The 13,195-nt window shown below is 43.1% G+C and overlaps 1 protein-coding gene across 1 annotated transcript in view; it reads left to right on the top strand.

The window, feature by feature from the left end:
- The window catches only part of plxna4 (plexin A4), a 198,836-nt gene that overhangs the window by 152,189 nt on the left and 33,452 nt on the right, over positions 1-13,195 (top strand). The window contains exons 10-17 of the mRNA XM_068306872.1: positions 3,755-3,955; positions 4,597-4,693; positions 6,624-6,814; positions 9,345-9,496; positions 10,901-11,024; positions 12,130-12,266; positions 12,464-12,631; positions 12,872-12,965. Of these exons, the coding sequence (XP_068162973.1) occupies positions 3,755-3,955; positions 4,597-4,693; positions 6,624-6,814; positions 9,345-9,496; positions 10,901-11,024; positions 12,130-12,266; positions 12,464-12,631; positions 12,872-12,965 (1,164 nt within the window). The remainder of the gene's footprint in view (positions 1-3,754; positions 3,956-4,596; positions 4,694-6,623; positions 6,815-9,344; positions 9,497-10,900; positions 11,025-12,129; positions 12,267-12,463; positions 12,632-12,871; positions 12,966-13,195) is intronic.

The raw sequence follows: 13,195 nt of genomic DNA, 5'->3' as shown, positions 1-13,195 counted from the left end.
TTCCCTTTTGGATTGAGCTGTTCTCACCAAAAGTTTCATGTGAACAAAGTTTTCCTGTGGAAGGAAGGTTTTCAGGATGGCTGATTCACCATAGGGATAAATTAGGACGCTGTCACAAAAGCTGTATCTCATAAATTCTGATGTTTCTTTAAGCACACGAACAGCTTTTCAGGGAGATGGATGAAAAATGGCAGAAGAATGGCAGACGAGGAGAGATTGGGGTTAAAAAAAAAAAAAAAGTGAGGCCCGAACAGCGGGATAGAAACAAGGTGAGGAGCAGTCGGGAAGGAGGGAGAATGAACAACGAGTGAGAGGCTGTCTTTGCCCGAGGCTCTTTAGATGATAAAACAGAGGCCAGTTAAAGGCAGCTCTTGGTAACCACAAGGTGTGTGTATGGACGTGTGCTGCATGAAGACTTAAGATCCTCTTCATCTTCACACCTCACACTGCTATAATTACGGACCTCTCTCTCGTTCACTCTCACTCTCCCTCCTTCCTCGCTTCAAACTATGCCAAGGGCTTTTACATTCACAGTTCCTACTCTGCTGCCTACTCTCTGTCACTCTCCCCATCTCCACCCCTTCACACCTCCCACCAGCCTCCAATTATCAGATCTAAGTAGGTCCTGGAGAAGAAGAAAGTCAGGGAAGAGAGGAGGAGAGAGATCAGCGAGAAGGAGTTCGTTAGAGAGCTGAGAAGGGTCAGCGAGCGAGAGAGGGCGCGCAGCGAAGAGAGACGAAAGATGGATATATCTTGACCGGGATGGAGAATAAGATAAGAGGTTGAATAAAACAATGAGTCAGCGATGGAGAGAAGGAAGAAGAAAGATAATTATACAGAGAAAAATAGGGCACTAACTTCGTTTTCAGAAGTCAGGGCTTATTACGATGAGTCACAAAGGCACTTTTCTTACTGGTCCTCAATTACTTGACTATAAGACCGTTACTGAAGTTCACCTCGTCGCCTATTAACACATGCGTAAAGTAATCTTCCTCCTCCCACAGACAGAACAGTTATCTTTTTCTTCAGCCAGGAGGGGGAAAAAAAGGGACAATTTGCGAATTATGTGACAGTCACAAAAGCAAATAACAACCTGCACTGGCAGGAAAGTAAATCGATGTAAATTTTACCTCGTAATTTTAGTCAACTTTCTTTTAGAACTGCTCAAATAGGAAGCAGAGCAAAGTTTTTTATATAATAGAGTCCTGATATTTCTCACTTTACCTGTCTTCCTCCTCCTATTTGCAGGAGTCAGGCAGTGGAGGAGTGGGAAGAAGCTCCAGATTTTATTTCATGCATAGATGTGTATGTCTACTTTATGTGCCATATATTTTTACTAGGCTGTGTGTATGTGAATGTGTGATTTATCGCAGTGTAGTTTAGGGGAAGTGGTATAAAGAACACGCTGATATTAGATCAAGTTAATGCTTACATAAGTCTACACGGGTTGACAGGGAGCATCTCTGCCAACTCCCAGCATCAGCAGATAACATGCAACACGCGTGTGCATCCAAACTGCTAAAAGCGCTTGGCCTCAGGGACAAAGATAGCACAGTGTTATCTTAGTGTGTGTGAATACATACAAACAGAGAAATCAGCGTACGCTGACTTGTAGCTTCTCTGCTACATTTTTGACTCACATTTCAAAAACCACTGGACAAAATTCAATAAAATTTCACACATGCTTCTTCGCAAACCTATTTTTAGACATCAGACATGAGGGTTGACAGTTTGCAGAGTGACAAGCAACTGTTAGAATGCTTACAATTGTACAATTGGCTGTGACGACAGAAACCTTATATGCAATTTCAGGAAGTCGAACAAGTCCATAAACATTTATGCATGCATGAATGAGCGTGTGTGCATGCGTGTGTAAGATTACGTGGTTGAGCCGTAGCCTCGTGCTCTGATTGTGGCGCCGTAAAGAGAGTTTGGGGGAAGGTGTGAATGAGATAGTGAGATGTTGGGTATACGTATGACATCCACAGCCGTTGGAATTTGCTTTCTGAAGTTTTATCCGCGGCGCGTTGTCATGAAAGCAGATGTTGCAAGAAAATGCTGTCTGGCTCTGAAGCTCGAGGCGTTTATCTTACACTGTAATGAAATTCCAAGGCTGTAGTTTACTCATCGCCATGCATTTGCATTTGCGTGGTGTTAACCTTGGTTTTGTGACAACAAAGCGTACATTTTATCTAGGATTCTATGTGTGTGTTTGTGTGTGTGTGTGTGTGTGCATAATTCTATCAGCTCATCACCATATGACACTATCAGTATAGATCTGTGTCTCCAAGATTCAGCTTTAGTCACCGGGTTAAGTCATACCCCAGTGGTTCCCATGCCTTCATTTCCACAAAACCTGATCAAATTTATTGTCCCCATTGTTCAAGTGTATTAACTGGAAGAGACGTGATTAAAAAATGGATTGCATCCTTCTTTGCTCTCCATCTCATTTCCATTCTCCAAACACGACCCTCCGTTCTTAGGAAAATGAGATTTGGGTGAGCAAACAGGCACGCGCCACCTCTTCCTCCCATCCTCTCCTCCGTCTCTGAACTCGCTCAACCTTTTTGTCATTTATCTATAATGACTTTGTGAATAGTGTCACAGAGTGTTCCCCTCTCTCTCACCGCGCAGCCACCCAGTCAATCACTCAGCCTAACCCAATCAAGTGGCTTTTAATGAACTTCAAACAAGTGTTATCGCCCAATTCAACGTGTGCTATGCTTCATTCCCCCACAGCTCCAACCACGCAGGGGATCACCTTATCTGGCTTCCTTTTTTTTTCCCCCACCCTCCTTCCCTCTGTCTCTTTGACATGCCAAAGCTCATCCTCTCGCATGTGTTCAATGGTAATTTTTTTTTTGCTACTTTGTTGCTCTGTTGTTTTTTTTGTTCCTATTTCTCATTTTGCATACCGTTTCTCCATCCAGAGGTCCTGAAATATGAAACAGTTTAGAGGAAGCTCTCTTCTTGTTTTCCTCACCTCTGACTTCTACTTGTCACTGTTTATTTTTTTACCCACTTATCCTACATGTCCTTTGCTTTTCTATCCATTTGTCCTCTCTTTCCCTCCCTGAACCTGTCCTCTATACGTTGCTCTCCATGCAGTTTGTCAGGGAGATAATAGGTGCTCTATATTTAGGCAGCTCCTGGCACCTTAATTGATTGGATGTTAATTTTAGCTCTCAGATTTCCAAGTAACTCATATTTCCCTTTCTCATTTGATCCTCTAGTGACATTTATTTCATTACGGACATAATCATCAACACTGCGCCCACCTGGAAGCTCATATCTTTTCTGTATACTTGTCTCTTTCATTGGATTAGCCCCTTTGTTTATTACTTTGTACATCATTCATTTTCTTCGGATACTCCCAATGCAATTACTCTGTGTCTCCAAATAGATTTTACTGATTAAAAATGACCTTTTTATCATAATATTGATCAGCGAAAAGTCATTCCGGAATTAAAGTTGTTTTAAAGACAATATTCTCCACGACACTCGATGTTTTCAGTGAAAATAGCACTGCTCAGACTCGTCACTTTTATTGGGTATTCATAAATAGTCTATATTTGATTCATTCTTCCATTCAGATTATAGACATATGGGCTGGATAATTCTTACAATAAAACAAAATGACATTGCAGGGCTTCCTCAAATGGCAATAATCTACCTGCAATCACTGTTCGGACCTGGAGGGACGACTCACAGTTACATTCTAATCCCTCCTCGTATTTTTTTATCGCTCTTTCAGGGGTGCCCTCGACTGCTGCCGGCGGAGAGGATCCTGGTGCCGGTCGACGTGGTCAAGCCGATCACCCTACGAGCGAAAAACCTCCCCCAGCCCCAGTCTGGACAGAGGGGGTACGAGTGTCTCCTGACGATACAGGGAAACAAGCACAGGGTTCCTGCATTGCGCTTCAACAGCTCTTCTGTGCAATGTCAAAATACATCGGTGAGGATGAGTGAAAAAATATCCATAAAAAGCCCAATGCCTATAAAATACTGCTGTGAAAGTGGGGTTAATATTTTGATCAGGGATTCTAGTTGAGGGTTATTCCTATTCCAGTCAGCAAAGACAAGCCAAAAGCCATCTCTCATGGAGATCATACCCCATCCGCTGGCTGAGTAACACATCGACAGCAATGAAAGACGAGCATGAATGAAAAAGCCTTCACGCTGGTCTTGATGCTAATCATTTGTTGATACAGGAAGAGCTTATCTTCCTGTCTATCTCCGTCACTCTAAATGTGTGCGTCTGTCTCTGTCTGTGGGATTTGTGAGCGTAATCACAGCACAATCCAAATATTTTACTTTGATTGAGCTGTGAGGGAGGGAATCTGTAATTTGATGAGAAAATAGGATTCTAGCACCGACCCTCCAGGATGCGAGTACTACAGAACTTTACATTTTTGTAAGCTCAATTTATGTTTATACCTTGTGTGTCTCCAGCCACCTGTTGCTGATCCGCCAACTATAACGTATTGTGGTACCAGCCTTATGCGCTTAGATAATAGTCGCTTTAAAGGAGCTCTACAGCTTCTCTCTCTGTCTTCATCTCCCCTCTCTGTCTCTGTCTGGTTGCCATGGTGATAGTATTCTTACGATGGGATGGAGATGAGCAGTCTTCCCGTGGAGCTGACCGTCATCTGGAACGGAGATTTCAGCATCGACAACGCCGCCCACAACAAAGGTGAGCGCACGTATGAGCACGATTTGCATGAACAGCACTTTCAATAGCTCTCATCAGACTCCATACACACACACACACACACACAAATGCACACACACATACACACACACACACACATGCCGCACAGATGCACACATGCACACAGTCTCTAATAAACTCTTACTTTACGTTTGAACACAAACACACTAAGTCCACTGCCTCCCCATTTTTGCCCTTGGAGCCGGTCTCCATGGCAACAGGCGTGCGGTGTGCTGAGGTGAAGCATCCATCCCCTGATGTTTCCGTGAAGAGTGGTTAACTTTAACACATCCTCTCTTACGCTGTCCTCCTGTAGGTCTCTCCATCCCCTCCAGTCTCTCTCTGTTTATCCATATGTCTCCACTTCTCCTCTCGGTTTCACGTCTGCATGTTTCTCCTCCACTGAATTCCATTTTCTTGTTTTCTCTCCAGTGTTTTATTTTCTTCCTTTTCACTTGTTTCACTTCTTTTTTTTTTCCCCCTCTGTAAACACAATTGGCAATTTATTTGTCTTGCTTGGTCTTTTCATTTCATCATTTCATCTCAGCAATTCAATGTGCTTTACTGGTGCAAGGTTTAATAGAGCGGTAACACATAAAAAGGTGCTGTTAGGTAATCAATAACTATGAAAAATGTAACTTTTATTTTGGCTTTACTGAAATGCCATGGCAATCATTTGATCTTTTTTTTTTTTTTGTTCTGTCCAATTTTTCTATTCTATTCATGCGGAGCGACAGTTCAGTGTCAAATCTTTGCACATTCAGCCGATGATCTTGATTGAGTTTTGGCCACTGGCAATCCACCGCTGTGAGTGATCCACGCTGGGAAACAGTGGCATGCTGAGGTTATAGTTCTCTGACAGCAAAACAACTCATTTTAACCAAAGGCAGTGGAGTCAGACATAAGAAACATATAGTAAAAATAAGGATGATTTGCCAACATGACATGGTGCTGTAAGGCAGCATTTGAACGGTTATTTGTGTGCTTTAGCGGTTGTGTGCGTGCATGTCTGAGGGGAATGCAAGTGCGAATCTTATCCTTGAGCATAAGTATAAAATCAAAGATGCAACAAAAGTTAGTGAAAAAGAAGGAGATGCTTGAACTACAGAATTCTCGACCCTCCTCCTACATTTGTTTGCCTGTGGAGGATGCGACTCCGAGGGCATCATTTGATGGACGGATCGCACATGCATCTAATGCTAATTAAAAAGAAAATGGCTAGCCTGTTGCCATGGAGATATGTTAAATCTGTGGTGGGTGAGCAAAAGCAGGAGGCAGCAGCGTAGTAAACTCAAAGAGAGGAGATAGGTGGGGAGGGAGCGTATAGATGAAGATAGATGGAGACATAATGAGACAAAGGTGTCGTTAAATGTCGCTCTTAAAGCATTTGTTGTGTTGTCTGCGTATTAAAACATCTGCTGATAGACTAGACATTTAAATATTCTGATAAACAACTTTCCAGTCATCGTTTGAAGGCTTTTCCATTTGCACTTGTGTCTCCAATCATTTGTAAAACGACTTTCCGCTCCTTCTCTCTCTGATGTTGCCTTCTTCGGTTCCTTTCTGCACGATTTCTCGACTCATGGGTCAGAGGAGTTCAAAATCAGTAAAGCGTAAGCCAATTCTCGCTTTAGACCGATTTATTGAGGCGTGTGGACCGAATCATAGCAACAGAGTCTGACAAAAAGAAAAAAGTTCTGATGTTATTGTCGTATGACAGCATGCGTGAAGTGTTTTCAGTAGCTGGTAATTGACCCCTCGGTCTATTTGCAATCTCATATTGATATTGCAATTAAAGACACTTAAATGACCTTAAGTGACCCCCGAGCCCGTCTGCAGCTCCCTGTGGTAATCAGAAAACAAGAAAACAGGTTTCACCTCGATTTCTGTTTGTTTCCTTCATGCTGCACAGTTCATCTGTACAAGTGCGACGCCCAGCGTGGAAGCTGCGGTCTGTGTCTGAAGGCGGACCCGTTGTTTGGGTGCGTTTGGTGCAAAGGAGAGAACCGATGCACCCTCAAGCAACACTGTCCCCACCCAGAGAACCAGTGGCTGGAGCACAACGGCATCAACAGCAAGTGTACCCACCCACGGATCACACAGGTGAGACAAACAAATATTTCCTGTGGAAATATGCTGAGAAAACTCTTGGATGTCCACGTAGAAACCTACCTACCTACCTGACAAACACAGTGTGAGGCAAATAGACTTGACTGGAACGATTCTTATAGATGAGGCAATAGGAGAAGGGATACAAAGAAGAGATGGATGGAAAAATGCTCCAGTGAAGGGAGAGGAGGATTGATTGGGATTTGATGAAAGAAGGGTTGTGACGGATGGGCAGACTGAGCCGGAATATAGTCACATCAGGCCGGAAGGGAAGACCCCTTTGCTCTCCCCATTTCCTTATGATCGATATGACCGATGGTCCCTGCATCTTTTTTTCCTGAGAAAAGAATAAATGGTGACTGACTGCAGATGAAGGGATGAAGTGAAGACAGAAGGGGAAATCCCCTCTCAGTATTCCTGGGAGTGATGGGTTTGGACGGAAGGCGTGCAGGAATTGAAGGGCAATGCCTTCTACAGTAGACCAGCATATAGATAAGTGGCCGACATTAGCGGGGATTTCTCAAAAGGCAGCATCGTAAAACCGAATTGTTTCCCGGATACCTTAAAGGCTCCACCAATCTGACCTAAATCTCCAGAGATGGTGTTAACCTGACGGGTTACTGCACGATTTTATTATTTCACCTAAAGCGTGACAATCAACCAAGCGGTAAACAGAGACCTCTGGGCACGGAGACCTCTGGGATGTCCAAAAAGTGAGGAGGTAATGACTTTATTTTCCGCTCATTGATAATTCAAATCAGTAAGGTTATTTTTATCCCCCCCGCAAAATTGCGGTGAACTCACGAGGAAGGTGTTGCGATGCACTTATTAAATATTCTGGATCACTAAGATGCTCAATCATTCCTCCACCTATAGTGTTTGTCTTCACCCACAGCGGTGGATTTATTACTGGAGATGGGCCCAGTATTTTTCCTTACATCCCCCAGGCTGCAGCAGGAACATATTGCAGCCTTCTCACGTCCCCCCATAAAGACTGTCTGCGGGTGAGGAGTGAGGACTTTTCCAGGACGACCGGAGCCCTAATGCATTCTAATACGCTTCATTATAACGACATCTCCCATCAACAACGCAAGAGGGGGGAGTCTCGCATGGAAAGATGGGAAAAGAATGGGAGAAAGAAAGAGAAGTGATTAAGTATTTGCCTCCACCCAACCGTCAGTTATCTTGTCAGTGTCACAAATCTAATCAACGCCTCATTGCGTCTCCCTCTACTCTCTCTCTCTTTCTTCTGTTTCTTCCCCCTCCCTCGTCTTTTTTTCCCCAACACAATCCTCCATATTTGCTAACAATATTGAGAGCTGCGATGCACTGTGCGCAATCTTTTTAATTGCATGTATCGGATCTCCCGTTCCCAAAAGCCTCTATTTTCTATTAAGATATCAGCAGGAAGTTTTATTATTCAGACAGACTGAACCACACTTTAACAACGCCGCCCACGTGGAAGTCACATGAATTGTGTTTCGCATGACGGGACGTGAGCTCATCCATTCAGTTAGTTTGATTCTTCTAAGCCAATTTAGTTTAGGTCGCTTCATATTAAAAAATAATAAATAAAACCACCCCAGTGGTTGTCATTTTTCGACAACCAAGAGCCTCAAGCCACATACCTATGCCTTTATAGCCTGTCAGCTTTCAACTGAGCAAAGAGGCAATGAGAGTTTTGGCCTCAGTGAAAATCCTTGGGATCACTATTTTTCAGGGGAAATGGTGACACGGCGCCATTAAAGCGGGTCTGCTGTCTGCGGCACACAGCACCGAGGACCTCTGTTTGGCAGAGACAGATAGAAAGAGACTATTTTGTGTCTGTCTCTAATATCCATCCATCTGGACAGGCTTGTGCATCGCAGGGCACACACAAAACACACACACACACACACACGAACACACACACACACACACACACACACTCGTTGGCCAAAAAAGCAATTGTGTGAGTAAAGTGCTGATGGATGTTGAAACCGCCTCGTCAACAATGAGAGATGCTGCTGATAAATCAAAGGACACTGTGATTACTGCAAAGGTGTCACCCAATGTCAAGTTTGGAGTTAATCTCCTGTGATATATTGTTGGAAGTTTTCAGTGAATAAAGGATGGAGAAATGACAATTCCTTGACCCTGAGTGTTGACCCCTTAACCATCACTTGAGCTGTTATTCTGTCGTTTATTGTTTCTTTTCAACCTCCATCTCCTTCATCCTCCCACCCTCAGGCGAAGCCATCTTTACCGAGAGTTATGGAACATTTGAGCGGAAAACATTTAACTTTTATCTCCAAAGAGTTTGAAAATAAATCTGTGGCTTTTAATCATCTGTTTTCCTGTGCCTTGAGCTATTATATATTGCTTTTTGTTTACCTGAGAGGAAAGCTTTTTTGGACAAGATTTTTATGTTTTCTGCAAACTCTGTATTAGTCATCCGTATTTGCCTGTGTTGAATGCTTATTGCTTAGGAAGCCAAAACCAAACCTCCATCTCCAAACTCCGACTACAATTTGATTTCCGACAGATCACCCCTCTTCGTGGCCCCAGGGAGGGCGGCACGCTCGTGACCATCCGCGGCGAGAACCTGGGGCTGGATTTCCGAGAGATCCAGGGAAACGTGAAGGTGGCCGAGGTGGATTGCACCCCCATACGCGAAGGCTACATCCCTGCTGAGCAGTAAGTCTCGCTGCACACCAATGAGCGGCTATAAGTAGCGGCACTAAGTAATAAACAGCATAGCCTCTCCTAGCCTCAATTTACGTTCCTGGAGAGTTGTAAGTGAAGCTGCAGCCAGTTGATAGCAGCTATTAATAAGTCATATACACATAATTACACTCACGATGAGCTTTTCTCTACAGTCAATCATCATTTTCTCCATCAAAGTGTACGTAATATATATGAATACAGTCTATTCCTGCTGCAGTGGGTCCAGGGGGAGAAGTCAGACTATGATTTGAAGCGGAAGCGAAGCAAAATTGTGAATTCAGAGTAATGTTTCTGCTTTCCACTCCCCCATAATCCCATTGAAAGCACTTTGACCACAGCTGAACACTTCATGCCCTACAGGGAGGAACAAGACATTTGAGTCACACACGGACTCAGAACTATGTTACCTGCCTTAACCACACAGAAGCACCATAACAACTCAGCGTGGCCAACTGATCATGAGTCAGCATTCACCTCGGGATGTGTGTGTGTGTGTGTGTGTGTGTGTGTGTGTGTGTGTGTGTGTGTGTGTGTGTGTGTGTGTGTGTGTGTGTGTGTGTGTGTGTGTGTGTGTGTGTGTGTGTGTGAGGCAGTGAGAGAGAATTTAATTGGATAAAAACGAGAGTGAGAGTATGATATTACGATACGATACAATAAACAAGAGGTAAATTGATTTAATCCCTAGATAATAAGAAATGAGTTTGATTAACTGCAAACCGCAGCGGTAGAGTTCAAGAGATTCTGTATGTGTTACACTACCAGCATGAAAGAACAAGCCAAGGCTCTATATTTCATAATAACACACGCACAAAGTCACACACCGCAATCTTTTTTAGAAAGTTCAGGGAGGGGGTTGCATCTAGTTGACATTTAAGTTTAATCCAGAGCTTTGGTTCCTTTCAGGTGCAGCATATCAAATTATTTTAAACTAGTTTGAAGTTGCCTTATCAACAGACCCAGTGCTTTTTATGCTAAGAAAGTAAGTTGTGTGCCAGCAGTTTCTAAGCAAAACGCTGACCCAGCAGAAGAGGTAGCTGTATCTGAGGTCATAAGTAAAATGACAGACTTTTCCTTCTTCTTTTTTTTCTTCCACAAGTCAGCAGTGCTTGTTAGGTGAAGTTGCTGCAGAATTATGCGTCATTTTATTGAGGATGTAACGCAGGTTGAGGTTCATTTGTAAATGTTACCTGCTCCTCATTCTGCAGTGCTACAGCAGGGTTTTGCAAAGGTTTTCAGGTGGGGGAATTATATTTCTGTGTGGATCTGCATGTGTGGAATATATATATATATATATATATATATATATATTTAATTGCCTTTACCGTTTTGCATTTAAATATTTCTGTTTTGACGCATCCCAACGTGTGTTTCCAGGATCGTATGTGAGATGGGTAAAGCAGAGAAGAGCCAGTACACTGGGAACGTGCAGGTCTGCGTCGGGGTTGGAGACTGCAGACCAGAATTCAAAGCAAAATCCTCCAAATACTATTATTTTGTGGTGAGTTTTAATATTTTATTGCATGAAAAAGTTATCCGAATTTTAAAATTAATTGTGATATCAAAAGGGAAACCACGTAGAGCATTCAGCTAATATGAGCAAAAAGGCCCCCATGCTCCATGTGTCATCCTCTGCATGTTCACACCTTGCCGGTTGTTGGTCTGTGTTCTCACCTACTGTGTTAATGATGTATGCACATGTAAGTTTCCACGGATATTTGGCAGCAATCCAGTAAGGTTCTCCTGGTTCTCTCCAGGCATCTTCCTCTCAGCATTCTCCTCATGTGTGTAACAAATCTGGCAGTCGCTAATGAGCGTAGAATAACACACGGATGGTTATAAAAAGATTTTATTTCTTACGTGAACACATTGAAACGGGCACACGTAACGCAAGTCGTTCTTTCAACTCGGCACACGATTAATCACCGTCAGTCACACGCGGACACGCGTCCTGAAATAAATTCACTGTTGTTGCCATTATGTCCTCGTTTTATGAAGCGATATTATTTTTTACTGCCGTCCATTAATGGGCGCTGGGCAAGGTTTATTTCTCAATGGGGTTTCTGTAAAGGATTATAAGATGTTAGGTTTAGATGTCACACAACGCAGCAGGATGAAGATGAGATTACAGGATGGTCAAATGAACGGGGGGGTGGGGGGGTTTACTTTATGTCCGTCTTCCAGTGGACTCCATCAGCTGCTGCTGGGTCACTTGAATGTGAAAGCTTTCCATTAAGGTAGAGTGTATGGAGCAGCGATGGGTGCAGGTATATAGACACTCCAAGGCCTTTTCAGGTGACGTTTTTCATTAAGTCGATCGTTGAATGGGGCCCAGAAGTATGAATAAATTTAGTTCAGCCTCTTGCTTTCCTTATATGATTATTAAGGCAAGAACAATATATTACAACTGGGATATGAAGACAATATTGTATTTTGTTCCGCATACGCAGACTATTACAGCACAGTTGTGCTGAATCACTGACGGCACATCTCCCTTTTTAGAGTCTGGCTCACCTTTATTTATTTTCTCTTGACTATGTATTATTTTGAAGGCATCTACATTTTAGTTACTTATCCTTCACTCACGACCCCTTCCCTTTCGTCAGATCCCAAGGATTATCAACCTGAAGCCAAACAGAGGCCCGGTCTCCGGAGGAACCATTGTCAACATAACTGGCAGTCACCTCGATGCTGGAAGTAACGTGTCCGTCATGTTTAAAGATCAACCATGCACTTATTTGAGGTTAGTAACGGAGCTACCGTGAACTTTTCCAATCAGACACGTGTCAATCAAAGATCTGTCAGAGCCGGTGTTAAAATGACAGGGAATATAACCATTGACTGAGATAAAGAACGTTATGGATGGAAACCTGGCGGTGATCAAGGAATGTCTTTGTAATTCCTTGATAGTGTTAATAACTAATTAATTTCTCACCTTAGGAGGGGTGGTCAGTGGCTCACTTGCAGAACTCACGCCTCCCTGAACGGCTACGGGAACGTGTCCGTGTCCGTGAGCATAGACAAGGCTCATCTCCAAAAGGACCTGCGATTCGAGTATGTGGAAGATCCAACCATCACCAAGATCGAGCCGGAGTGGAGCATATCCAGGTAGGGCACAGGGATGGCTCTTTTTTTCTTTTCTTTTTAATTGTTGTGTTGATAGAGAATGCTTTTAAAGCAGGCACTTATCTGAAACACAAATAAGAAAAACGCATCCATAACAAAAGATTTAAATATCTCCTTTGTGTGTAAAACATACTGTATCATGGATTTTACAATATTCCTCTCTATGAATGTGTATTTAACTACTCTTTTAACCTTGTTTTAAATCATCTCTCTGGCTTATAGTGGATATACCCCGATAACAGTCACCGGAACCAACCTGGACATCATTCAGACTCCGCTTATCAGAGCCAAATATAACAACCACGAGACACTCAACGTAAGTGATTGCACACAAAAACAAGTAGGCACGTCCTCAGATATGAAAATTCCTTGTGCTTCATCTCATCAACAAGTAAATCCAAGGTCAAATAACTCAAGATTGATGTGCATATGGGAAGGTGTCGCCTGAATTAGATTAACTCATGCCCTGCATTTACACACACAAAGTCAATGACATGCTGTTTTCTGAGTCTTTAGCTCTCCTTGTCAGCTCGACGACACAAAGGA

This window comes from Antennarius striatus, chromosome 22, assembly GCF_040054535.1.
Source record: "Antennarius striatus isolate MH-2024 chromosome 22, ASM4005453v1, whole genome shotgun sequence".
NCBI classification, from domain to species: Eukaryota; Metazoa; Chordata; class Actinopteri; order Lophiiformes; family Antennariidae; genus Antennarius; species Antennarius striatus.
The sequence above is the reverse complement of the archived record's forward strand: the minus strand, read 5'-3'. Positions and strand labels throughout refer to the sequence as shown.